The sequence below is a fragment of the Gallinula chloropus genome (assembly GCF_964237585.1).
Source record: "Gallinula chloropus genome assembly, chromosome: 32".
In the NCBI taxonomy this organism is placed as follows: domain Eukaryota; kingdom Metazoa; phylum Chordata; class Aves; order Gruiformes; family Rallidae; genus Gallinula; species Gallinula chloropus.
This window is the reverse complement of record NC_140117.1, coordinates 2258221-2281755: the sequence shown is the minus strand read 5'-3', so window position 1 is coordinate 2281755 and position 23535 is coordinate 2258221. Positions and strand designations below refer to the sequence as shown.

General features: G+C 59.5%; 2 protein-coding genes and 1 pseudogene across 3 annotated transcripts; 1 reads left to right on the top strand and 2 right to left on the bottom strand.

The window, feature by feature from the left end:
* Positions 1 to 4090: 4090 nt before the first annotated feature.
* LOC311202951 (butyrophilin subfamily 1 member A1-like) lies at positions 4091 to 6831 on the bottom strand (annotated as a pseudogene). The gene is made up of 5 exons: positions 6777 to 6831; positions 5639 to 5659; positions 5375 to 5407; positions 4261 to 4875; positions 4091 to 4119 (listed from the first exon to the last, which is right to left on the bottom strand). The product of its transcript is annotated as a butyrophilin subfamily 1 member A1-like (transcript).
* Positions 6832 to 7303: 472 nt separating this feature from the next.
* LOC311202950 (class I histocompatibility antigen, F10 alpha chain-like) lies at positions 7304 to 10094 on the top strand (the record flags this gene model as incomplete). Its single annotated transcript, XM_084277593.1, has 6 exons — positions 7304 to 7367; positions 7877 to 8140; positions 8847 to 9122; positions 9199 to 9471; positions 9553 to 9657; positions 10066 to 10094. The coding sequence occupies 6 exons, from the start codon at positions 7304 to 7306 to the stop codon at positions 10092 to 10094; spliced, it is 1011 nt and encodes a 336-aa protein (XP_084133719.1).
* Positions 10095 to 16517: 6423 nt separating this feature from the next.
* On the bottom strand, positions 16518 to 23145 carry LOC311202949 (ADP-ribosylhydrolase ARH1-like; the record flags this gene model as incomplete). The annotated part of the gene is made up of 10 exons (XM_084277592.1): positions 16518 to 17090; positions 17781 to 17964; positions 18036 to 18115; positions 19337 to 19442; positions 19527 to 19625; positions 20634 to 20882; positions 20939 to 21012; positions 22657 to 22731; positions 22820 to 22904; positions 23058 to 23145. 10 exons carry the CDS (start codon positions 23143 to 23145, stop codon positions 16718 to 16720), a joined length of 1413 nt encoding a protein of 470 aa, XP_084133718.1. The 3' UTR covers positions 16518 to 16717.
* Between the last annotated feature and the right edge of the window lie 390 nt (positions 23146 to 23535).

The window sequence follows — 23535 nt, the reverse complement described above, 5'->3', positions numbered from 1 at the left end:
AATAAAGGCTCTGGTAAGGACAAGGGGTCCTGCCTCCAGCAAGGCAGAGGAAAGGGGGAAAATTGATTCCGTGGCTTTGAGAGGGACACCTTCATCTCGACCAGGTTCTCACAACTTGACCCTGAACACTGCCAATGACGGGGCATCCACAGGGTTGCTCAGGCCAACCTGTGCCAGTGCCTCACCACTCACTATGAAATGTCTCTGACATCCGGTCTCACAGCTTCACAGAGCTGTAGGGGTTGGGAGATCTAGTCCAACCCCACTGATAGAGCAGGATCACCTCCAGTAGGTCACTCAGGATCGTGTCCCAGCTGGTTTGGGATCTCTCCAGGGAAGGAGAATCCATAACTGGACAGCCTGTTCCAGCCCTCAGGCACTCACAGGGTGAAGCACTTTTTCCTCATGTTGGGATGGACCTTCCTATGTTCCAGTTTGTGCTCATTGTTCCTTGTCCTATTGCTGGGTACCACTGGGAAGAGTCTGGCCCCATTCCCTTAACACCTGCTGTTAGATATTGATGAGCATTGATCTCAGTCTTTGCCAGATTAAACAGCCCCAGCTCCATCAGCCTTTCCTCATATGAGAGATGCTCCAGTCCCCTCATCATCTGTGTACCCTCCGCTGGACTCTCACCAGGAGTTCCAGTCGTTGGTGAATCCTTGCTGGCCATTCCTGATAACCTTTGTTTCCTCCACATGCTTATTGATGACCCAGAAGAAGCTGTTCCATCACCTTTCCAGGGATGGAGGTGAGACTGACTGGCCTGCAGTTTCCTTCATCCTCCTCCTGGCCCTTGTGAAAGACTGGAGCAATGTTGGCTTTCCTCCAGCCTTTCCTCAAGGGGGGCCTGAGTTGTGAGTCCCCTCACCTCCTACCCCTTACCCCATGATCATCCTGCCAGGAGCTGCCCCCAGGCTCCTGCTCCAGCCACTGCTCCACATCCGCTGCAAACCCCCTTCAGCAGCAGCCAGGAATCAATGCAACCCTCCTTCCCCTAGGTACCCCCACAGCTGGACACCATGTTCACCTGCAAACCTTTGTTGAAGGCCATCCTGCTCTGCCTGGGCAGGATGGGCTGGGGCAGGGCCGAGAGGGACATCTGCTCCTGCGGCACTGAGGAGAGGAGTGTGTGCAGTGTCTGCAGAAGGGCAGGGAATCTGCAGGGGACCTGCCCCTGGCCACAGATGCTTTGGGCTGTCCTGATCTCACAGGGATTCATCCAGAGCTACCCATCCCTTTGACTCAAGGTGACTCTGGAGTTGCAGCCTGTTGGTACAGCAGCACAGGCACAGCCGCAATGCCCTGGCTGTCAGGCAGCCCAGGGGTACGTACAGCCATTGCTGTCACCAAACTCCTCCCAGACACAGCATGGGATGCTGATCAGCTCGACAGCACTACAGCCAGCAGTGAAAGTGAAAAGCAGCCATGAATGTGCACAGGACACTGATAGCCAGGAAGGCAAGCTAGCCCCATGGCAGGCCCCATAGCCTGACACCGAGAGATAACAGCAGTGACAGTTGGAAATATAATCTAGCACAGGGCATGCAAACTTATCCCAGCCACAGCCTGCATATTACCACATGGCTCCTAAGGATTCCATCATCACACTGTTCTCAGCTCTGTCTGCAGCAGGAATACAACACACAGCCCGTACCAGCCACTGAGAAGAAATGAGCTCCAGCCCAGCTGAAAGCCTCAGAGCCCCCTGCTCCCTGGGCTGGGACCGGGCTGAGAGGGACATCTGCTCCTGCAGCTCTGAGGACAATGAACATAGGCAGTGTCTGCAGAAGGGCCGGGGCTCTGTGGGGGGAGGGTAGAAGGGTTGCAGGAGGTGTTATCTCTGTAGCACAGCTCTGTGACCTCTGTCCACAGTGAATGTAACGTACCGAAGCCCAGAGTCAGAAAATAACATTGAGAGCAGGAACCAGAGACCAGAGAGCAAAGGGAAACCAACCCCCTCCCCGTCCCCACCTGGGTGCTGGTGCTGGAGGTGGCTTTTCCTGGAGCTGCACCTCTCCCTGCAGCCTGTACTGGGGAACAGCACTCGGTGAGGTTTGACATGGTCAGTAGCTGTTTCCCATCCAAAAAAAGGCTGATGCTTTTGTGTGTCACCACTGTCACTGAAGAAATGAGCTAAGGCCCAGCCAGACCCCAGTGAATTGTCCATCTGAGCCAGGGCCATTGGGTCCATCTCTTGGGTTTGGGGGTTTCAGGACATACTGGTCTATTCTTAAAAAAATGCAGGAGCCCATCAGTCCCAGGAACCAAAAAAGGAGGAGAAGGAAGGGAAAAGAAGCTGTGAGGTCAAGAGGAGAGGGGGAGAAGGGGTCAAGACAGTGTGTGGGGTAGTCTTGAAGTGTCAAGACATGACAGCTATGTCCTGTCCCTCTGCCATGTCCCCTCAAGAACCTCAGATTGCCAAAGAGGACATGTCCCCAGCTTCCCATCCCCATGTACGGGCAGCCCATCCTCAAGAGGTTCTGGTCATTCCAGGTGGCTGTACCCAGAGAAGGGGGTGGTTACAAGGATTCCTCAGGACCTACGGTTGGGTACCAGAAGGAGCCCCATTGAAACTTGGTTTGTCAGGGAGCATGGACCCAGCCCTAGGTGGGTCTGGGAGGGGCAGGAGTGGTTTGGGAGGCAGAAGGAGGGCCAGTAAAGCCCCAAGGTGGGTGCTGCAGTGGGGTCCCATCCCCAGTCTTGGTCATCCGCTGTGTGTTGCCTGTGAGGTGTCAGCAGCATCGCCAAGAGCAGCTCAGAGAATCAGTGCTGGCTCCAAGCAGCCCAGTGCCTGGGCTCAGCTTTATTCTTGGTTCCTGCAGCTCCAGACCTTTCCCGCTTGTCCCCACCACTTCCTCTTCCCCAGAGGGCTCAGCCAACCCCAGACCCCACTCAGAGTCCTACCCCATCCATACCCAGCTAAGTCCAACTCATTCAATCCCAACCTAAGCCACCCACATCCCAACACAACCCATCCAAGCCCACGCCAACCCACTGCCCCCGGCTCCGCTGTAGCACCAAACCCCATAGCAGCAGGCACAGCAGTCAGTACTGCTGAATGTCACTTTGCTACATAGCACCTCAGTTTGGGAAATTCTCTCCCTGCTCAGGAGTTTCATCTTCTGCCACCCCTAAAGCCACTGTTACAAAGAGGCTTTTGTGCATGGACCCCAACCCCACAAACAAGCACAGAGCCAATGCTATATGGAGCGAGTGCCCAGCTCGGAAGGGCAGTAGGGGAAGACAACGTAGTCTTGCCCCTGACAGGACTGCACAGTGTGGAAGGATGCAGACAGAGCAGGGATGCCCCTGTGACACAGGGAGCTGGCAGAGTTGGGGGCTCCCCAGAACCAAGACAAGAAGGGCCTCAGTTGTGAGTGGCCCTGGCCTCTCTCCTCCCCTGTGCTCACGCTGCTGGCAGCTGCCCCCAGGCTCCTGCTCCAACCACTGCTCCAAGCCTGGTACAAATCCCCTGCAACAGCAGCCAGGAATCAGGACAAACCCCCCAGGAACACTCATGTCTGGACTCCATGTTCACCCACAAAGCTTTATTGAAGCCCATCCTGCTCTGCCTGGGCAGGATGGGCTGGGGCAGGGCTGAAGAGGGACATCTGCTCCTGTGGCAGGGAGGAGGGGAGCATGGGCAGGATCTGCAGAAGGGCAGGGGCTCTGCAGGGGAATTTCCCAGCCATGGATCTTCGGGCTGCCCTGATCTTGTGAGGCCTCATCCACAGATCACCCATCAATTTGACTCGAGGTAACACTGGAGTTGCAGCTGGTGCAGAGCAGTGGCACAGGCACAGCCGCAATGCCCTGGCCGTCGAGCAGCCCAGGGGTACGTACAGCTATTGCTGTCACCAGACTCTTCCCAAAAACAGCACGGGACGCTGATCAGCTCAACAGCACTACAGCCAGCAGCAAAAGCAAAAAGCAGCCTTAAGACGGGAAACTGATAGCCAGGAAGGCAAGGCAGCCCCACAGCCCCGTAGCCTGACACCGAGAGATAACAGCAGTGACAGTTGGAAATAACAGTCTAGCACAGGGTGAGCAAACCTGTCCTGGCCATACCCTGCCTATCACCACATGGCTACATCATCACACTGTTCTCAGCTCTGTCTGCAACAGGAATACAACACACAGCAAGTACCAGCCACTGAGAAGAAATGAGCTCCAGCCCAGCCGAAAGCCCCAGAGCCCCCTCACTGCCCCCTGCTCCCTGGGCTGGGGCAGGGCAGGGAGAAACATCTGCTCCTGCACCTCTGAGAAGCAGAGCATGGGCAGTGTCTGCAGAAGGGCAGGGGCTCTGTGGGGCTGTGGGAAGTGTGGATGGGGGTCAGGAGGTGCTGTCCCTGAGGCACAGCTCGGTTCCCTCTGTACGCAGCCATAACCAGGGACGGATTGTATCTCCATTAAATGAGGCTGGTGGGAAAGTGAAGATCTCCTCTCCACTGTCAGCATCAATGAAAGTCACCAGCCCCTGCGGGCAGTCCAGACAGACCCAGAATCTGCTGGGGACCAGAGAAAGGGAAAGGGGCGTGGGAGGAGAGGTGAGAGACACAAACTGCCCAAACCAGTGCTCCACAGCCCATATCCCTCTTTCAGGGCTCATGTCTGTATCATCCTCCCTGTTCACAGAGACCCTGGCCACCCCCACAGCCCACCCTGAATTACCTCCCACTTCCCCCTTCACCTCCACCTCCCAGCAGTGCCTCCCCTCACTGAACCCCTCCTGGCCCAGCACGCAGCAGACACGGGTAAATTTCTGTGAGGTATCCAGCAGGTTCTGCCATGCTCTTCCCCATTTCACACTTCTCCCATCTGCTGACAGGATAAGTTGGGGATGAGCAGTGTTGGGATCCAGGGTCACCACATCTGCAGAAGACAGGAGGAGCCAGAGCATCAGGAGCAAAGCTCAACACCGGGCAGGTTTCACCACCCTGGGGCCAAGATCTGCCCCCTGGGCAGGAGAGGGGCATCTCCTTCATCCTAGAGACCTTATCACAGGGTTGGGCCCAGCACGATATGGCCATGTACAAGCTCAGCCCTGTGGGAACAGGCAATAGTAGGGCTCTGGCCCCTGCGGGGAGGAGCAGGATGGGGTGTCATTAGGTGAGTCTGTGCAGTGCCTGGGGTATCATTGGGGAGAAGGCTCCTCTTGGCCCCACTGATGGAGCTCATAACAGGTAGAAGAGGTTCACAATGGGTAGAACAGGCAAGAACATAGCAGAGGAACAGGCCAGTGCCATGATCTGTGGTGTGGGAGTCACTAAACATACTCAGACACGGACAGTCCCACACACTGGCCAGCCCAGGTCAGTACATGAGGAGAGGGAGGAGAACCACCCAGAGGGGCAACAAAATACCCAATTACCTGGACTGTGGGGCAGCAGAAACTTTCTCCAGGCTACAAGGAGAGAGGAGAGCTGGTCACATCCCAGAGCTGATCCCCAGCAGCTCTGGGCAGGGCAGAGGGTCCACGCCCACGCTGGTCTGCCCAGGCTGCCAACCCTTCCTATCACATTGCATTGGGCTTTCCCAAACGCAGGGATGGAAAGGATGGGAAAGGAGGGAAAGGAACAAGCACAGAGCACATGGGACAGGGCCTCTCGCTATGTGGGAGCTCAGGAACACTCACCCAGGGCTGCATCTCGTTTCCCTGGAAAGCAAACCCAAAAAGTGATGTGTGACCAGAGGGAACAACTACTCATCCCATAAGTGCTTCTGTAGGAGCTGACAGAGCTCCGGGTGATACAGAATTCCTTCTTTTGAGGAGTAGGACAAGACTGCCTTGCTCCAGGAAATGGCTCCCTACCAGCTTATCCCCCCTGTCAGCCCACCCAGGCTTTCTGGAGTTAAGACCAAATGTCAGGAACAACCCAAAGCCAAATCCCTTTCAGGGGATCCTGTGCGAGGAGATTTGGCTGGGGGATGGGGTCAGAAGGTCTCACTCAGCTCTCTGGACAGCAGCACTGAAAAACAAAGCCAGAGGAAGGGGTGGGGGGTCAGGAAGGTAGTTTTCTTCCTCAGTAGGAAGACCCAAGACACCCTCTTGAGATGTTCCCACTCAAGAGGGTCTCTTGGATGTTTCCACCGGCCAGAGAGTCAGGCCATGCTCCCTGTCCTCCCACCCACACCCCACCGTGTCCTCGTCCCCTTCTGTCCTTGGCCTAAAGATCTTTTGGATGAAGGCAACACACACTTCTGACACAAACACACCTTTCCTTCTCCAGAGAGAAGCTGCAAGGCCAAAGAACCCAATGGAGAGTACAAGGAGCACACCCAGACCAGCCATCCAGGGACGGGCATCATGGAAAAAGGGAGCTGGGAAACAAACAGATCCACACAGAAAGGGACCAATTTCCACTCACGTCTGTGGGGAGAAGGACCAAGAGACCCCCGCCCCACACCTCCAAGACTTTGTCCCGTGAGCTCTGGACTCAAGGGGACAGAGTCCTCTCTTACCCTGGAAATATCAACACTACCCTGAAGCACATGAGGCTCAGGTTCTCTCATGTCCTAAAACTAGTCAAAAGGTGTGCACCCCTCCCGTGCCCCCACACTTCCACACTGCACCCCAACCCCAGACCAAAACTGCTCCAAGCAAGGCAGCCAACCCCCGCCCTGCTCCAGCGCCGCAGGGGCTGGCTGCAGCCGTCGCACCGGAGATGCGCAGGGACGCCTCCTGCTCCTGGGCCAGGTGGTGGTTCTGGACCACACAGGACCAGTTCCCATCTCTGGTTCCCGTCACCACGATGGCATCTTCGGTGTCAAACAGGCCTCTGGCATCAGGGGAACGTCTCTGGGAGACCGAGGGGACACGTTGCCCATTGGGGTCTTTCCACAGCACCTCCGGTTGCGGGAACCATCCGGCCGATCGACACAGCACCCGGATGCCTCCGGCCTCGTACCCCTCCAGAGAGAGCTGAGGGACAGAGCCTGTGGCTGGGGAAGAAGGATGGGGGTCTCGGAGTGCCCCAGGGTAAGGGGAGGAGAGTAGGGCTGGGGTGGAGGGGAGATCTGCGACTTGCGGGTCCCAGAGGTGTCCCCAGGCTGGGAGATACAGGTGATATGGGGCCATGGAGGGCTCTGGGGCTCTGAGGAGGGGACGGGTAGGGGGGCGTGGGGGGACTGGGCGGTGCTGTGGGGGAGTCACTGGTAAGAAGCGTCTCAGGCTACCATTGGCTGGTGGGTTTTGGCAGAGCCAATCGCGGGGTGAGGGGCGGGGCTTGTGGCGAAGTTTGTCCCAGAGCAGGGCTCCTTATTCTCATGACATCGGGGACCCAGAGTGGAGCGATGAGCGATGGGGCCGGGCCAGGCACTGGGGCTGCTGCTGCTACTGGGGATCCTTGGCTGGGCAGCGTGCGGTGAGTGCGAATGGGGACCCAGGAACCCCCCTGGATCCTGTTTCTTGACAACTGTTCTCCATTCCCTGTGCACCAGACCACCCCAGGGCACAGAGACCCCCGGTCACAATCCCTGAAGACCAGGTGCCCCCTTGGAATACTCCCCTTACACCCCCTTCCATCCCCTTCCAACCATTTCCATCCCATTCCAAGATGCTCCCACAGATCTGTTTCTCTTTGATGCCAGGGACACCCTTGGATCCCCTTCCTGGGAACCTTGGGTTTTTCACTGACAGGGCCCCCCTTTCCTCATCACCAGGATCCCTGTCTTCCCTTCATGGGAAGTAGGATCCCCTCCTGGACACATACCCCTCCCCAACAGACACTTCACCTTGAAGCTGCACCCCACACCCCCAATCTGCTGCTCTGGGACCCCCACCCAGGCTCACCACCCAATCCTGCCCAAACCTTCACTATGGGCACCCTCACCCTGCACCCCCCAACCCTCACTGACCCCTGTGTCCCCACAGAGCTCCACTCCCTGCGCTACCTCCACACCGCAGTGTCAGAGCCCAGCCCAGGAGTACCCCAGTTTGTGTCCATGGGGTACGTGGACGGGAACCTCATTTCGCGCTACGACAGTGAGAAGGGGAGGGCGGTGCCCCGGGCAGACTGGATGGCGGCCAACCTGGACCAGCTGTACTGGGACCAGCAGACCCAGATTGAACAGACCAATCAGGAGATTTACACAGTGAACCTGGACACACTGCAGAGCCGCTACAACCAGAGTGGGGGTGAGTGTGGGCTGGGACTCTGTGGGATGGGAGATCTCCATTCCCTTCTCCCCCATGAAGACACTACCCTTCCTCATGCCACTGCCCTGTGATGCGCCAATCCTTCCCAGCTCAGTGCTGTTGGCAGAGCACTCCAAGCAACCCTGTCTCCTCACCCCACACTCCATGGGATCCTTTGTGCCAGAGCCAGGGAGGCTTCTGGGTGCCCCACAAAGCACATTCTGGCCTTCTACCCACCATGCCCAGCACCCATCCCAGGCCTGGCTGCCACATCACAGCCCTCCCCATCCTGTGGCAGTGAATACCCCCAGAATCAGAGGGACTCCCACCCCATGTCCCAGTCCCTCACCATTCCTTTGTACACCCCACCCCAGAGCCAGAGGGGCTCCTGCAACCCATGCCATCTCCTATCTGATCCCTCTCCCAGCATTCAGGACTCTGTCCCATCCCCTTGCTGTTCCAGGGTTCTGTGGGGCTGGGTGCCAGCTCAGCCATGTCCTGGGTCCAGGGGCTCTGCGTCACAGCTTTATGTGATGCCCCAAGTGCTGTGGGCCCTGGGCAGGGTGGGGGCAGCTCTCGTGTCATTGCACAACTCCCTTGGGGATCACACAGAGATGGAGTGGGGGGCGCTGCGGGGGGGCCTTGTCCCACTGAAGGCCCAGGGCTGCAGCAGCAACTCAGCCCCATCTCCCTCGTCGTGTTTCAGGGGCTCACACACTGCAGAGCAGAGTCAGCTGTGACCTCCTGGAGGACAATATCACCAGGGGGTGTTGGGAAATTGCCTATGATGGGTGGGACTTCATTGCCTTCGACATGAACACGATGACATTGACTGCAGCAGATGCAGCAGCGCAAATCACCAAGAGGAACTGGGAGGCAGACAGGACTGCCATTAAGCACATGAAGGACTACCTGGAGAACATCTGCCCTGAGTGGCTGATGAAATACCTGAGCTATGGGCAGGCTGTGCTGGAGAGGAAAGGTGAGGGGAGATGGGGACCCTGGGGATGGGCCAGCGTGGATGTGTGTGCCAGCCCTCACTGCCACCCCCTCCCCAGAGACCCCCACAGTCCGAGTGTCAGGGAAGAAGACCCATGGGAACCTGACCTTGCACTGCCGCGCTTACGGCTTCTACCCACGGCCCATCACCATCAGCTGGCTGAAGGACGGTGAGGTCAGGGACCAGGAGACCCAGCGGGGCAGCATCGTGCCCAACAGCGACGGCACCTACTACACCTGGGTGTCCATTGAGACCCATCCTGGGGAGCAGGACAAGTACCAGTGCCGTGTGGAGCACGCCAGCCTGGGCGAGCCAGGGGTCTTTGTGTGGGGTGAGTCTGGTGGCCTTGGGCACATTAAAGAGTGGTCTGGGGGGTTCCCCTTCAGCTCCTCACCACCCTGTTCATCCCCAGAGTCAGAGTCCAACTCGTCGACCATCGTGCCGTGGGTGGTTGTTCCCCTTGTCATCCTGGCTGTCATTGCCATCACTGGATTCATCATCTGGAAGTGCAGATCAGGTAAAGCTCCAGGGTGTGGGAGGAAGGTAGATGACAGGGGGCTGGTAGGGGCTGTGGGCACAAGCCACAACTCTCTGTAGAGCCCCTGAGCGTGAGGGTAAAGTTCAGTGGATGTTGATGCCTCTTCCCCTCTTCTCTTATGTGCACTGTGCCCACAGCGAGCACGAGGTGGCAGCTCGCAGCTGTTTCTCCCCCATAGACATGGATGGGAGCTCTGGCAGCTTGGCCAAAGGTATGACATGGGACTAGGGGTGGATGGGGCAGGCCCAGCTCTCTGTGCTCCCCCTTGAGACCCATGGTCAGAACGACACTGGGCTGCTGGTGTGGGACGCTGAGACCACCATAGCAGAGGGTTGTGGACAGGGATTTTGCCCTGGGTGACACTGTCTCTTCCTCCCATCCTTGCAGTGATCACAGTCTTACTGCTCCATGAGTGACCAGGGCAGCTGGATGTGGCCCTTGTGGTCTCAGCAGCTGGAGAGGCTGAGAGCTGCCTGCAGAGAGCTGACCACACTGCACCAGCACATGGTTTGTTACTGACCATGCTTGTGTTCTGGAGCAGCCACTGCGCGTACTGAAGCCCGGCTGCCCGGGATGTTGCTGGGCATCTCCTGATGATGGGAAATAGCGAATGATTCTTCTGTTTTTCCTCTGCTTCTCCACATGGCTTTTGCTTTTGCCTTACTGAACTACCTTTGCCTTGGTCCCCACAGGTCTTTTTTCATCTTATTTTTCTTCCCTGCACCTTGGGCACCTGATGCCACCGATCATCACCCTGTGCCCACCTTGTGCAGGCACTTACCTTTTCGGCAGGAGAAGGGTGCAAGCACTCACCAACACCTCCTGCCTGTTCTGCAGTCTCCTTCCTTACCACTTCTGTCTGTGTCGATGCATCATGAATCTTGGGAGAGATTTTCTCTGTTGGACACTGGTTTTTGCTGTCAGAAGTGTCCCCACCATTTTGGCAGAGACCCAGAGCACTTCCCTGGGCTGTGGACCTACAAGCAGACCTCGATCTCCCCTCTTTCAGTAGCAAACCATGGCCCTTGTCCTGCCACTCCAGGCCTTGGTAAAAGTCTCTCTCCAACTGTGTTCCTTCAAGTGAAGCTGCAGCAGTCACAGCCAGGCAGCTGGGCCTGGACATTGCTGCCTGGGCAGACCCCCATTACGTAGATGTCCAAGAACTGTGTTCCTGGAGAGCATCAAGACAAGGACCAAGGAGACCAGGTGGCTAAAATTGGAGATGCTCAGGTAGACCTGGAGTGGGAAGGTCGTCGTGAGTTGTTCGTAGTTCCATGGGCCTGTGGGACATGGGGGCTGAGACACCATGGACAGCTGGGCTCACAATGGAGGGTGCACCTGACCTGAGCACTGCAGCCATCGCCCAGGTCATGCATCAAGGTTAATGATGCACCAGAATTGAGACAGTGAAGCTTCCTGGAGCAAAGGACAGTGGATAAGAGAATCCATCTCCAGGGCCTGAATTAGGGCCACCTCCTGCAACTGTCCCCCGAGATCTGTATCCCCAGCTTGCCCACCTCTGTGTGAGATGGGGGTCAGACTGGGGACACAGGGACAATGAGTTTGGGGGGTCACCTCCTTCCTGTGATATAGCCCCAGGGCAGGTTGGTGATAACAGTGTGGGCACCCTCCTGGGTGACTGCCACTGTCACCTGTGCCCAGCTCCAGCTCTCTGGTCCATACGCGATGCTGCGTGGAGCGAGCAGGAGAAGAGCAGCAGCTCCTGGGGGATGGCAGCCACATGCAGCAGAGGGGATGGCTGGGGACACGGCAGGGATGCCAGGGGGGATACGTTGAGGATGTGGGAGGGGATGTGATGGGGACACAGGTGGGACAGGGCTGGGAACACGGCAGGGATGTGGCAAGGAGATGGTGGGGATGGGTGTGGCAGTACTGCTACCCTGAGGGAGCAGCAGCATTAAACACCAGCCGAGCGAGCTGGCAGCAAAGTCTTGTGCCTCTTGGTCTGGTTTGGTTTTAAATCGGTTGGAAGCAGCAGCGCTGAGGGACTGACAGGCTGACTCCTTCCCTCTGCTGTCAGAGTGGATCCAAAGAATGTTTGTCAATAAATGCTTTATAAATACATAAATGAATAGATAAATAAATAAATAAATAAAGTGTCTATATTTCTATCCCCCCTCACTGCAGGGGACATAGCAGGGGACTTGGCAGGGACATGGAAGGGAAAACTGAGGACACAGCAGGGATGCAGTGGTGACATGGCAGGGACATGATGGGGATGGGAATACAACGGGGATGCAGCTGGGCATGTGGGGGGAGACATCATGGGGACACAGCAGGGATGTGTTTGGGACATGGTGGTGATGGCTGGGGACATGGCAGGGACATGATGGGGATGTCCCATGGGTATGGCAGGGATATCTGGAGATGCATCGGGGATGGTTATTCACACGGTGTGCTGGTGAGTCATGGTAGGGATGGGGGATGACACCAGATGGCAGTGGGGACCCATTGGGGATGGGCGGTAGCAACAGGCGGCAGTTGGGACCTGTTGAGGACATTGTGTGATGGGTGGTGGCAGCACGTGGCTGTGCAGGTAGGCGAGGATTGACACCAGGGGCAAGGCCACTGGTGAACTGCTGACAGTCCAAGCACGACTGTACAAGCCCTTTAGCCTCAGCAACTGACAGGTGGTGTTGTCTTTGAAGCTCCCTGGCAGATTGATGAAAGGATTCATGTGATCTCCGAGCCTGTGCACAGCGCTCTGCTGAGGCAGCAGCCCACGCTGGTGCTGCCAACCTGGCTGCTCTCTGATTGCCTCTGCCAGACCCTGAGTTAGTCCCGTGTGGCTGCCAATATGGGTAATAAAGTGCTGATGCTGCTGGTTAGACAGGAGGAGCCAGAATTCCTTAAACAATCTATATAATCTCTCATCTGAAACCCCTTTCAATAGTGCCCGTTCCATTCGGGTCACTATTCCCACCACACACAGGGAGTCACAGACCAGATGAACCGGTTCGGCATTCCGCTTGTCACACACTCTCACAACCGCCTGCAGCTCCAGCTGCTGATTGAGGCTTGGGCTCCTTTGAATAGCAAATCCTGCCATTTCCCATGCTCCTGCCATGGAATCGCAGCCTTCTGAGCTCTTCCCCCTGCATCAGTGAACACTGGAACACCCCGAACCGCACACCCAGACAACAAGGGCTTTTCTTCTGTTGGACAGTTCTGTGCTGCCTTAGAGATTCTGTGTGGTGGGTAATGCACTTTCACTTCCCCTGTGTGGTCTAATAAAGCTATTTGCAGGGCAGTGCTGTTCCTCAAGGCCCAAGCTAAATACTCTGCTGCTGATGGAACAACAATAAATGTGGGTTCTGTTCCTGCAGTTTCTACTACGTGACTGTGGCCTTTTACACTGACCTGGGCTGTCGCCTCCAAACACAGAGTTACAGTTCCCTTTGGCTGCATGGGCAGGAACACCCATTCTAACAGCCTTAAGGGATCTTTGTCATTAGTCCACTGCATTATAATAGCAAACACACGTTCTGTTTGATTAACGACTGTGACTCCTATGTCCCACTCATTATCCCATCCATGGGTATGTGTATTTTTGATTTTGTTACTAATGACTTCCAGGGCCTTTTTAGCTGCTTCTGACAGGATTCTGGGTGCTCCTGCACCACCTCCTCCCTCTAGCAATGCCACTACAGGTTCCAGTTCCCTATTCATAATGCCACACAATGGTCTAACCCAGTTAGTATCTCCAAGCAGCTTTTGAGCATCATTTGACGTGCTGACCTCAGCTGGGATCTCAATCCTTTGGGGTGTTACGGTACTTTTATCAATCTGCCACCCCAGAGATTTCCACACTGGCTTCTTTTGAATTCTCTCTGGAGCAATCTGTAACCCCTTGCTTTTCAAATGCCCTGTCAACTCATGAATCAAACTTTCAATGTCCAAGTTTGTTCCCACAATCAATACCTCATCCATGTGATGATAAAAGATGAGATCAGGATGGGCTCTTCGTACTGGAGCAAGTGCCCAGGCTACATAAGCCTGGCACACAGTGGGTGAATTTTTCATGCCTTGTGGGAGCACCACCCAATGACACCTTTCCATGGGTTCAGTTTTGTTTACAGTAGGGACTGAAAAGGCAAATTTTTCATCATCATCAGGGTGTAAGGGAATAGTGAAAAAACAACCCAAACGTCCCAATTTTTAGGTCTCACGTTTGGAGGTGGCAGACCGGGCTGCGAAGCTCCCGCATCTTCCATCACTTCACTGACTTTTCTTACCTCGTGCACCAAGCGCCATCTCCCGTCCTGTTCAGGGATGGTAAAAATAGGCGAGTTCCAGGGACTTGTGGAGGGCTGGATGTGTCCCTTGGCCAGTTGCTCCTCTATTCAATCCTGGAAGTGGGCAAGTTTTTCTTTAGGAAGCGGCCATCGCTTGACCCAAACGGGGGGTTGTGTTTCCCAGGTGAATTTTCAAGGAAGCTGCCCACTTTCAATGGTCGCCATCCAAACTCCTTCTGCTCTGTGCCCAGCCTTGCTCTCAGTGGATAAACGCATCCCTGAGCCTGTGGCACATCCCAACAAATGCTGCCAACCGATTCATCAGGAGACAGTGATTTCTGGGGGAGTTGGGTGGGAGGTGTGGATGGGAGCGGTGGGTGTAGAGACCAAGTGGGTCCCTGATCCGATGGCTGACAAGGCAGATTCTGGCCAGGCGGCTTCTGGACCGTCTCTGTAGGGCTTTTGTCCGTGTGCAGAGGGGAGGACGCCGGCCAGAGCAGCGGCTGGAGAGGGGCGTGTCCATGCAAATCGAGAGCAGCGGGGCGCGCACGGGCTGCTGGGAGTGCTCGGTGCGGAGCTCTCCGCCGGTTTCCCGCAGCCGGGAGCAGCGGATCCCGGCGGGAAGAGGCGGGATAAGCAAGGGAATGCGAATGCGAGCGGGACGTGAGGGTGTTTTGGGGCCACTGTGGAGCATCCGTGATGTCTGTGAGTGCCGGCGGGGGTGTGTAGAGGTGCTGGGGTATGAAATGAAGCCATCCGGTTACCACTTGTAGGATGTTGGGAAGCAAAGGGGGGACTGAATAGTTCGCACCCGCCTTGGGGTGATCAGCGCTGGGGCAGAGATGCGCCTGCCCAGTCTGGCTGAAATCCTCTGTCTGGTGCCAGCAGGAGCAGCTGCTACTGGAGGAACTGGTGTCCCGGGTGAACCAGTGGGACCAGCTCGTGGGGGAGCTGGACTGGCGCGAGTGGACGTGAGAGTCCCGAGGGGGAAGATGATGATGGGCGGGGTGTCCGGCCCCTTCTGTCCCTCCCTTCCCCTCCCTGCAGGGCGCAGGAGGAGGATGCTCGCCTGGAGCGAGGCCTCAGCCAGCAGCGCCGCAGCTTCCCTCGCAGGGAGACCTGTGTCATCACCTGAGGGACCCCCCACGGGACACCCTCCCCCACCACCAAAGGCGGGGAGGATGAGGAGGAAGAAGGAGCAGCAAAGCCCTTGCGATCTGACCCCCATCCCCAGGCCCCTCTGCCGCTGCGGGAGGAGGGGGGGGGGGAAATGGGGCAGCCTCCCAACAAGCCCCCCGAAACCCAACATTCCCCACAAAGATTCACACACCCCACCAACACCCCCTGGGGATTCTCCTCTCCCAGGACCCCCCAACACCCCAAAGCCTTGACGCCGCTTCCTACAGGCCCCCCCTTCCTCCCCACCTGCCCCCCTCCCCTTTACCTCCCCCCTGAGCCCCACCCAGGCCCCCCTTCCTCCCCAGCTGCACCCTCCCCACTTTACCCCCCCAACAGCTCCCCCCAAGCCCCATCCACACATTAAATCTTTATTGCTTCTGGCTGCACTCAGTGACCTCTGGGGAAGGGTTGGGGGGGCGGGGGGGAGTCCCAGGGGAAGGAGGTGTCCCGTGGGGGGTCCCTCAGGTGATGACACAGGTGGGGTGTCAACAAAGACTCCCCAGTGAGATACAGATGGGGTGACACCAAAGACTCCCCAGTGAGACACATCTCACCTGACACTGAGTTACTCATTCTGGGTCCATCTTTCAATTTTGGCTCTCCAACAAGCTCCTCCAGCTCCCAGCCTGGCACCCTCCAGTGTCCAACTGGTCCCAGAGCACAATGTCACGTGGTTTGGACATCCTTGTCATGGGATTGTCATCCTGCCTTGGAGTAATTAAGCCTGGGAACCCATCAGCCACGGGCTGGGAAACCCCAGCATCCAACCTCCAGAGGGGCCCATCACCACTGTGGTGTTTAACAGTGCTGGGCCACCATCTCTTTGGGATCCCTTGACTCCAAGACCCCTTGGGCACACCACCTTTGGGGTGATTAACCACAGTGGTCCACCCCTCCTTCAGGCCATCACCCTCTGGATGCTGAGCCCTGGGGGCCCAGCACTTTGTCTTTCAAAAGACCTTCAGGCTGTGGTGCCCACTAAGGTGCCCACAAGAAGCCACCAGAAGAGTCTTCTACCATCCCGGGTGGCACCCGCAGGGCTTGTGGGCTCCTTCCTCTCCACCCATCACTGATGATGATGATGAGCCCACCCTTTGAACATGGGGCCCAAGTTCTGGGCTACCAGGAGAAGAGACTGAGCGACTGTGAGAGCCCAGTGAAGGGCCCCTGAGCTGCTCCATGTCTGGATGCCTCTTGGAGAAGCTGGTCAGCCAGAACTGACCAGCCCAGAGAAGGTTTGGCTGTAAGAGGTCTGCCCATGTGACATCTCAGCCATGGCAGTGACAGGACAGGAGGTGCAGGACACAAATCTGGACAGACAGTGATTTGAGAAGATGCTTTTTTACTGTGGGGGTGCCCAAGGCTCTCCGGGGAGATTCTGGGGTCTCTAAGAGTGGAGGAAAGTAGGGCCAGCAGGACGGGTCTGTGGTGGTCTCCAGGGCTTCTTTGAGCCCTTGAAGGGCACTGCTTGCCCCTAGGATCTCCCAGGGCTGTTTGGGACCCCTTCAGGACCCCACAAAAGTCCCAGCTCCCCCCGGGGTACAATGGTGTTTCCCTGGGCAGGGGACAGGAGGTGGCACAGGCCATATTGGGGGGGTGGGGACTCAGCATCCCCCCCAGGCCAGCGTGTGGAGGCGGTGGGCAGCATCGCGCAGCCGCCCGCGGTGCTCCAGGCAGCGGTGCAGCCCGGGGGGGACCTGGGCCAGCCCCCAGCGCAGCCCCCAGCACCCCGCGGCGATGGTCCCCGTCGAGTCGCTGTCCCCGCCGTGCAGCACCCCCCTGGCACAGAGGTCCCCCCAGCACCCCCCGGCTGCCAGCAACGCCTCCAGGGCCACCATGGGCGCATCGTGGCCGCTGCGCCCCGGCCACCCCTGCAGTGCCCAGCCCAGGTACCCTGCGTCCCGCTCGGCCGGGGAGGGGAGGGGAGGCAGCGTCGCTGGGCCATCGCGCCCCAGAAGGCCCCGGGACTCCAGGTACCTGCGGGGACATGGAGGTCAGTGGGAGCACTGGGGGCCCTGGGAATGCCGGGGGGCAGCAGGGACGTGGGGGGATTGGGGGCAGCAGGGACAGCGGGGGAATGGGGGAACTGGAGTCAGCGGGGATGTAGTGTCACTGGGGTCACTGGTGACACCGGAGCGGTGGATGCAGTGGGGACACCGGTCACAGCAGGGAAACCAAGAGCACTGGGGATACTGGGGACACTGGGGACACTGGGGGCAGCGGGGGTGTTCAGCCCTCCTCAGACACGCTTCCAGTGTTGAGGGTGGCAACACTGGAGGGATCTTGGGGACACTGGAGGGATCTTGGGGACACTGGGGACATCCTGGGGGCACCGGGGGCAGCAGGGACACAGTGGGCACTGGTGACCCCACAGATTGACTGGGCACCAGGGTCGGCAGTGACACCAGTGACCGTGGGGCAGGGGACACTGGGGACATCGAGGCTCTGGCACAGCACAGTGACACCAGTGACAGTGGGGCAGAGGACACTGGGGACATCGAGGCTCTGGCACAGCACAGTGACACCAGTGCGCTGCGCTGCCAGGACTGTGAGAGAGCCTTGTGGCAATGGGTGATGTCAGCAACCCGCTGAGCCCTTCCCGGTATCCCCACCACCCCCTCCCAGTGCTCCCAGTGACCCCAGCGAACCCTCCCAGTGCCCCCTCACCGGTGCCAGGCATCCCTGAAGAAGGGCCAGGCCTCAGCATTGTCCTCCACAGCCACCCCGGCACTTTCCACGTAGTCCCAGGCCAGGGGCAGGACCCGCATCAGCTCAGCCCCCCAGCGCTCCGGGGGCTCCCCCCGAGCCCCCAGCGCCCCAAAAAGGGCCACCGCCAGTGCCCCGAGGTACCCTGTGTGGATGGGGCTTTCAGAGGGGCTGCAGCGTGTCCCCCTGCCCTGCCCCCTCCTGCCTGGCACCCACCTGTGGGGTGGTGGTGGGTCATGCGCCCACTCTCGATGCTCACCCGGATCAGCGTCGGCAGCTCCCGGGCGTGCGGGTACCTACACCGGCACCACCCTGTGCCCCCCGGGCCGGGACCCCCGTCCCGATGCTGCCCCCCCCTTGGCCCTGATGTGCTGTTCCCCCATTTGCCCCTCCCCCCATGGCCCATCCCCCACACTCCTGTACGCCAGGGTCCCCCCCATGTCCCCTACCCCAGCCTGACACCCTCATATCCCCACCCCCCAATTCTGACACCCCCATGTCCCCCCCTCCGTGTCCCCATGTCCTCTTGTCCAGCCACTCACCCCCGTCCCCGTGACTGCCTGTAACCCCCCCCAGCCCTTCCACCCCCGACCCCTGTCCCCGCCGTGAAACCTCCCCAAGCCCTGACAGCAGCCCCCCCAAGCCCCCTGTGCCCCCATGTCCCCACCCAGACCTTCCAGCACCCACCCCTCCCCGCTGTGAAACCTCCCCAAGCCCTGACAGCCCCCCCTCCCCGAGCCCCCTGTGCCCCCATGTCCCCACCCAGACCCTCCTCAAACCCTTTGTGCCCCCCACATCCCCGCCGCCAGCCCTGACCCCTCCCCAAACCCTCTGTGCCCACCCATGTCCCTGCCCGAACCCTCCCCAAACCCTTTGTGCCCCCCATGTCCCTGACCCCAGCCCTGACCCCACCAACCCCCTGTGCCCACCCATGTCCCCGCACCTAACCCTCCCCAAAAATCCCTGCACCCCCATGTCCACCCCCAGCCCTGAACCCCCCCAACCTTCTGTACCCCCATGTCCCTGCCCAGACCCTCCCCAAGCCTTTTTGTCCCCCCATGTCCTCACCCTCAGCTCTGACCCCTCCCCAAGTCCCCTGTACCCCCATGTCCCTGCCCAGACACTCCCCAACCCTTTGTGCCCCCCATGTCCCCCCCAGCCCTGATCCCTCCCCAAACCCCCATGTCCCCACCCAGACCCTTCCCGAACCCTTTGTGCCTCCCCATATCCCCAACCCCAGCCCTGACACCCCTCCCCTCCCTGAGCCCCTGTGCCCACCCATGTCCCCACCCAGCCCTGACCCCTTCCTGAACCCCCTGTCCCCCCCCATGTCCCTGTCTCAGCCCTCACACCCCCCCCACCTCCCTGTACCCCCACGTCCCCACCCCAGCCCTGAACCCCCAACCCCTGTGCCCCCATGTCCCTGCCCCAGCCCTCACACCCCCCCCAACTCCTGTCCCCCACGACGTCCCCGCCCCCAGCCCTGAACCCCCCAACCCCTGTGCCCCCCGCCCCACCTGAGGCCTATGGCCAGGCTCCGCATGGCGGCCCCGCACCCGCTGCCCGTGGGGTTGAAGGGGATGCGGTACCCCGCCGGCTCCCCAGGCCGCAGCTGCGAGGTGCCTGGGGGGGGGGGTTGGGAAGAAGGGTTGGGGCCGTGAGACCCCCTGACCTGACCCCCCCGCACCTCCCCAGCCCCCCACTCACCCAGGATACTGGTGGGGCCCGGCTTGCGGCCCTCCATGTCGCTCATGGCGGCCACGTAGCGCTGAGCCAGCTCCTGCAGCAGGGCTTCCCCCTCCAGCCCTGGGGGCACGGCGTGAGGCCCCTCTGGGCGGGGGCACCCACAGCCCTCCCCCGGACCCCTCGAATGCAGGGACATGTGGGCACACCCCCCACTGATTCCCCCCCACCCCCCAATGACCCCCCAAAGCTTTGGGGTACAATAGAACCCACCCCCAGGAAAGGGCAGATGGGGAACACCCCACTGGGGTTTTGGGGGAACATTCAGAGACTCTCTGGAGCCCCCACCCCTCAGGGGGTGGTTGGGGGCACCTAAAAGCCCCTCCCAGTTTGGGGTAGGGTGATAATGGTGACCTGCCCCCCCCCTCCCCTTCAGAAATCCCCCAAAGAAATAAGGTCCCCCCAAGACCTCCATGTATAGCAGGGAATCCTCCCCCCCCCCCCCTCCCATCCCTGGGGTACACTGGGGACCCTCCCCTGTATCTGGGGGGGCCTATGGTGAGATTCCCCCCCATAAAAATCCCCCAAGCTCTGAGGAACCCCCACCCCCACGCTGTACAGCCCAGGGGTATACCCCCTACCCCCCCGCTTCCCATCCCTGGGTTACATTGGGGACCCTCCCCTTCATCTGTGGGGTGCAATGGTGAGATCCCCCCCATAAACATCCCCCCAAGTTCTGAGGAACCCTCAGACCCCACCCAATACATCCCAGGGGTATGCCCCCCATGCCCCCCCATCCCTGGGTTACACTGGGGACCCTCCCCTGCATCTGTGGGGTGCAATGGTGAGATCCCCCCCATAAACATCCCCCCAAGTTCTGAGGAACCCTCAGACCCCACCCAATACATCCCAGGGGTATGCCCCCCATGCCCCCCCATCCCTGGGTTACACTGGGGACCCTCCCCTGCATCTGTGGGGTGCTATGGTGAGATCCCCCCCATAAAATTCCCCCCAAGCTCTGAGGAACCCCCAGATCCCACCCTGTACAGCCCCCCACACACCTCCCCCATCCCTGGGGTACACTGGGGACACCCCCCCCTGCATCTAAGGGGTGCAGTGGGGGGGCACAACCTGTGGCCAGGCCCTCGGCAGTCGCAAGGTGCAGGACGGTGTCATCGCTGACGGGCCACTGCGGGGGCTCGAGGGTGATGGCCCCCAGCCCCCCCAGTTCAGCCAGTTCGGCGTGGATCTGGGCTCCGGAGGTGCAGTACTCCCAGAGACCCCCCCGGTAGCCCAGCGCGTCCCCCACCCCGCTCAGCACCATGGCGGCTTCGTAGGCTTCCAGCGAAGGGACGCTGCGGGGAGGGGCTTCAGGGGGGGCTCAGATGTGGGGGGACACCAGGGCCCACCCCCGCCCCCCTCCCCGGGACACTCACGTCTCCTCCATGGCGGGACCGGGTGCCCCTCAGGGTTCAGGCACAGGGCCAGCGCCAGGAGGGTGAGGGTGTCCCTGGGAGTGGGGGGACACAAGGGGGGTCCCCGTAGCTTTGGGGGTGGGAGGGGAGGGATCCCAGGACGGGTGCTGGGAAGGGAAGAAGTCCCCAAACTGAACTGAGAGGGGGCAGGGGGTCTTGGTGGGGGTACCCAGAGGGACGAGGAGAGGGTGGCAGAAAGCAAAGGGCTGGGGGTACCCCAAGGAGCCCCCGAATTGGAGGGGGAGGAGGGGGGCTGGGGGTGGTCTCAGTGAGCCCTGGAGGGGGTGGGGGAGCAGAACCAAGGTTCATCCCCACAGAGGAATGTCCCAGATTTATTCCCCTGGGCCACATTTTTGGGTGAGACCCACACACACACCCCAATCCACCCCTCCCATCCCCCCCTGGATTGGGCCCCGCTCCCACCCAATTAAGGGGTTTGGTTAATTAATAAAGTGGCTCATGGCAGCGAGAGGGTCGGTCTGTGGGTCACATCCAGGGTGGGGCTGGACACCCCCAACCCTGTCCCTGCTGACCCCCAGAGATCCTCCCCAGCCCCCCCAGGACCCCCCAAAGGTCCCAGCTCCTCCAGGTACAATGGGGGACAGGAGGTGGCACAGGCCAGAGTGGGGGGCTCAGCATGCCCCCAGGCCAGCACAGGGGGGATACGTGACAGCTCCCCCAGCCCCCCCAGCGCTGGTCCCCGTCCAGTCGCTGTCCCCGCCGTGCGGCACCCCCCTGGCACAGAGGCCCCCCCCAGCACCCCCCGGCTGCCAGCAGCCTCCAGGGCCACCATGGGCCAGCACGGCCGGGGAGGGGGAGGGAAGGGGGGGCAGCGTCGCTGGGCCCCCACCCCCCAGAAGGCCCCGGGATTCCAGGGACCGGCAGGTGAGGGACCCTCTGGGCCACCCAGACCCCCGGGGGTACCCACACCCCTCCCCATAGGGTGCCTGTAGGGTGCCCGCAGGGGATCTATAGGGTGCCTGTATTGTGCCCATTGGGTGCTTATAGTGTTCCCATAAGGCTCCTATAGGGTGTCCATAGGGTATATATAGGGTCCACAGGGGATCTATAGGGTGCCCGCAGGGGATCTATAGGGTGTCTATAGGGTGCTTGCTGGGGATCTGTGGGGTGCCTATACTGTGCCCATTGGGATCTGTGCTGCCTGGGGCCCCCTGCACTCCCCGCCCATCCCCTGCAGACACAGAAAGGTTGTTAAGAAATGGCTTTTAATGAAAAATCAGAACAAAACAGTAATCAAAGGTACTAACTACAGAATTAAAACCCTCCCTCCCTCCCATTTCGCCCCCATCCCTGCAACAGGGCTAAGTGAGATGGTAGAGCCTGGCAGGGTGTCGTCTTCCATGGGGACATCTGTGTCCACAGAGATGTCACAGACTGTGACAGTGTCCACATCCATAGGGACAGGACAGGTGTCCCAGCCTGAGACACTGTCCACATCCATGGGGACCGGACTGTCTGTGTCTCCACTGGAGAGGATGGACTGTGTGCAGACAGGGAGTGGGTGGTACTGGGGAAGCGATGCTGCTGTGCCCTGATGGCTGTAGGGCAGGAACAGTTGGGGTTGTCCCTGGGGGGCCATTGGTGTAAGCAGGCTGCTGGGTGTCTGCAGCTGTGTGGTCCCTGAAGCCCAGTGCCAGGCAGAGGAGCGATGCCGTGACTGAGCAGTGAGGGGGTTGCCAGAGGCAGACTGGTACTGGAACTGGGGAGCTCTGAGCAGCTGCCGCTTGGCAGATCTGCAGGGGGGAGAGGGAGATGTGTCAGGCTGGGGGGCGGAGGGAATCCCTCAGGCACCCGCCGAGCAGGCCCCAAGTGTGGACCAACCTCTGGTCTGTCCCAGGTGAGTGGGAGGGTGCAGGGAAGGGCTGCTGCTGCTGCTGCCCTGGCAGGTGGTGGAGGTTGGTGGGTCCTGAGAGACATGAACACACGCTGGTGACCATATCCCCAGCTGGGCCAGGAGCGTGCGCGAGGGCACTGAGAGGGAGCAGGGAGAGGGGCGAGAGGGGCTGTGCAGTTCCCCAGAGTGTGTCCCTGAGCAGCCACGAGTGGCCTCAGGCCTTACCTCCAGTGTAGGGGGTTGGGAAGATGGGTGGCATCGTGGTGGGGGCAGAGAGACCCCATGAAGTGCACCACAGAGGTGGGAGCGCCATGGTCGCTGGAGGGTCATCTCCAGAATGGTGTCTGGATGCTTCTGTTTGCGCGTATCCTTGGTAGGAACGGGGCCACTCCCAGAGTCCTTTGCTGCCCCAACAGCTTTGTCAGCCCTCCATGGGCATGGAAAGGGTTAACACAAAGGTTACAGGAAGAGTTACCCTCCATGGCTTCATCAAGTGGAAACCACTACAAAGTGCTGCCCCTCCAAGGTTCATCCTGCCACCCATCCTATTGGATATTTGTACCTGTGACACGCACAGTGGGATCCAGTGCACCCTCAGCAAGGTGTGGGTGACACTGAGCTGTGTGGTGTCTTTATACACTGGACAGAAGGGATGGTGTCCAGAGGAAAACTTGGCACATGTAGTTTTGTGTGCCTTTTGGAA